The sequence below is a fragment of the Egretta garzetta genome, unplaced genomic scaffold (assembly GCF_000687185.1).
Source record: "Egretta garzetta isolate BGI_Z169 unplaced genomic scaffold, ASM68718v1 scaffold309, whole genome shotgun sequence".
Taxonomy (NCBI): domain Eukaryota; kingdom Metazoa; phylum Chordata; class Aves; order Pelecaniformes; family Ardeidae; genus Egretta; species Egretta garzetta.
Window position 1 is genome coordinate 323323 of NW_009260764.1, and position 2896 is coordinate 326218.

General features: G+C 63.4%; 1 protein-coding gene across 1 annotated transcript in view; it reads right to left on the reverse strand.

The window, feature by feature from the left end:
• Positions 1 to 519: 519 nt before the first annotated feature.
• The window catches only part of ASIC1 (acid sensing ion channel subunit 1), a 17678-nt gene continuing 15301 nt past the window's right edge, over positions 520 to 2896 (reverse strand). The window contains exons 4-11 of the mRNA XM_009646113.1: positions 2338 to 2492; positions 1962 to 2112; positions 1814 to 1870; positions 1578 to 1731; positions 1401 to 1492; positions 1071 to 1150; positions 839 to 943; positions 520 to 624 (exon numbers count right to left, since the gene is read on the reverse strand). Coding sequence (XP_009644408.1) covers positions 520 to 624; positions 839 to 943; positions 1071 to 1150; positions 1401 to 1492; positions 1578 to 1731; positions 1814 to 1870; positions 1962 to 2112; positions 2338 to 2492 — 899 coding nt within the window. The remainder of the gene's footprint in view (positions 625 to 838; positions 944 to 1070; positions 1151 to 1400; positions 1493 to 1577; positions 1732 to 1813; positions 1871 to 1961; positions 2113 to 2337; positions 2493 to 2896) is intronic.

The following is a 2896-nucleotide window of genomic DNA, read 5'->3' on the forward strand; positions in this document are numbered from 1 at the left end:
ATGCGCGTGGAGTGGCCAGGCGTGCCCAGGCGAGGGAGGGGCCGCGGGCCACCACGGTCCCAGGGGACAGCGAGGCTCTCCCGGGACTGCCGAACCCACTGCTGCGCCTTCTGGGCACGCCGCGGGGCTCCTCAATGATCCCTCCTGCCGGGCACAGGGGTACCAGCAAGCGCCGGCCAAGGCGTTGGAGCAGGATGGGCATGGAGACAATGGATGGACAGACGGACAGGGCTGTGGATGGAGACTCTGCGGCCGAAACGGCTGCTTCTTCTTGGCTTCTGGGTTTCTAGTTAAAAAGGCTGAGGGGAGCGCGGAGCGGCTGCCGCAGGGGCCGCGCGCCAGGGTCGAGCATGACCAGACCCGACCGCCTGCCCCGAAATCCGAGGCCGTCGCTCTTGTCCGTGTCCCACCGTGGCGAGGAGCAAGTTCCCCTGGATGTGTCTCTCCGCTGGCGCTGGCAGGGAGAAGGGCAGCTCTCTGGAGGGCTTTGGTAGCTCAGGTTGTACATCCAGACGTCGGTTAGCAGGTGAAGTCCTCAAAGGTGCCCCGGGCCGGGTGATGAGGTAGGATGTTGGCTGCGTACGTCATGCCTGCCGGGTGGCCCCGTATGCTCTCACAGGGATTCTGTGGGGACAGAGGATGGACGGGACGCTGGGGTCACTGGTTTCACCCAACTCCCCGCAAAGAGCGAGTCCTGTCTCCCCCCAGCGTCCCTGCCCGGTGCCCCTGCTCCTTTCCCAAGCACTCCCCAAAACGTTGACTCCCCCCCCACCCCACAACACGGCTGGGGCAGCCTCCAAGCTGCAGGAGCAGCTCCCATGGCACGCCTGGCACTTACATGGCGCTTCACGTCGTCCATGCTCAGTGCAACGCCCTTGTCCGTGTTGTTCCTCTTGTGGTTCTTGCGGCACTTGCCCCGCCGGCACAGCCGGTGCTTTATCACCTGCAAGAGCCGGATTTCAGTACCGGGGCGGCTCACGGGAGGTTCTTCCCCATGTCCCACATGAGCGTTTGGGTGCTCCAGGATAACCTGGGACCACGGGCAGCCATGGGATGGCAGAGACACTCACCTCGTAGGCGTAGTCGAACAGCTCCAGTACTGTGAGGATACTGGCCCCAATGAACAGCCCCATCTGCCCTCCAATGTCACCTGCAGAGGAGAGGGAAGCCATCAGGGTGGCATAAGTCTGGTGTCTGGTGGCAGAGGGAGCAGAGAAAGGGCAGAACTCATCACCGCTGTGATTGATGCCTGGCCATGGCAGTGGGGTGACTCTGCATCCACGCTCTCAGCACGCCCCAGTGCCTCGGGGACACCCCGGAGCCCCCAGGAGACCACCCATTTTGGAGGATGCTGGCCGGGTGCCACCGCAGGGCCCCTTGGCACAGCCACCAGCACTCACCCAGCAAGCCGGCCACCTCGTACGCCTTCTTCTGCTCGATCGTCTCATAGTTCAGGGCTTCAAAAAAGATATCCAGCACCAGGATGTTCTCCCTGTGCAGGACATAAGTGGCGTCAGGCTGAGATTCGGGATGGAGGGACAAGATGCCGCCCCATCGGCGTGACCGCAGCACGTTACCCGATGTACTGCTCCGACTTGTTGTACTTCTTGGCCAGATACTTGGCGGAGGCCTTGCTGGGGATCTTCACCATGGAGAGCTCTTTGCCGTAGCGGGTCACGTTGCAGGGCATCTCGCAGACGCAGTACTCGTTGTCCTTCTCCACCAGGAAATCTGGGCAGGGAGAGAGGGAGATGGGGAGATGGAGCAACCCAACACACCCACAGCTCAATCCCACAGGGCCGGGCAGCCTCACCTAAGGCGGGATCCGCGCACTCCTTGTACTGCTCCGGGGTGCAGTAAGGGGCATCGCCTGGAGGAGAGAGAAAGGCGATTTTCCTGGTGGGACGGTGCCGGTGGGCTGAGCCCGGCGGGGGCTGGACGCTGCCGCGCGCGGGGCTGACCTGGCATGTGCACCATGCGGCAGTTGCAGTTCTCCACCAGGTAGCGGGTCTCGCAGTCGATGCGGCAGGCGGTGATGCTGTAGGTGACGTAAAACTCCGAGTCGCCCGCCACGGCCTTGCAGTCGCCCCAGGGAGGCGGCAGGTAGATGAGCTGGGAAGGGGGAGAAGCCAGGAGTGAGGAGAGAAGCCCACCAGCCCCCGGCATGGCGGGGGGGACAGACACCCTCTTTTCGTTGGTCCCCAGGGCTGGGTCCCACTCTCCATCCGACACGGGGACAGGGGCACGGGGAGGAGGAGGCTCAGCGTCCCACAGCAGGTCCAGCCCACAGCGCAGGGTGGGAGGGAGCACCCCAGACCCCCCCGCCCCGGTCCCTACCCGCTGCTCCTGGCAGGACACGAAGGTCTGGAAGCCGGGCGCCACCCCGAAGCCCAGCTGGTCGATCAGGGGGGGCTCATCCTGGCTGTGGATCTGCACCTTGATCCCGGCTTCGAACGAGGTCTCGTCTGCGGCAGAGAGAAGCGGGGTGAGCACGGCGCTGTCCCCCGCTCTGGGGCACAGAGCCCTGCTGCAAGAGGGACCAAAACTTCGGTCTCCTCCGCTTCCCCTGAGTAAATTCACGCGTTCACGTGTCCATCCATCTGTCCATTCGTTTGCTACACCACGTCCTTGTCCCCTCCGCCTCTGACCCTCCTGCTCCAGCACCCGGGGAGCGCGGCAGGGAAAGTGTTTGCCTCTATTTATAAACAAGTGATGGCTGCTTGTCTAAACCGATGGGGAGTTGCCATGGCGAAGAGCAAAGGCAAGGAGGAAAAAGGAAAGAAAAGGACCCAAAGTGATGAGAAATGGAAGGAGGGAAGAGGACAGAGCCTGAGGGACGTGGACCCATGGGGTGGGGAGCTGGGAAGGGGCTGGGAAGCACCCCGGGAGCTGCCAG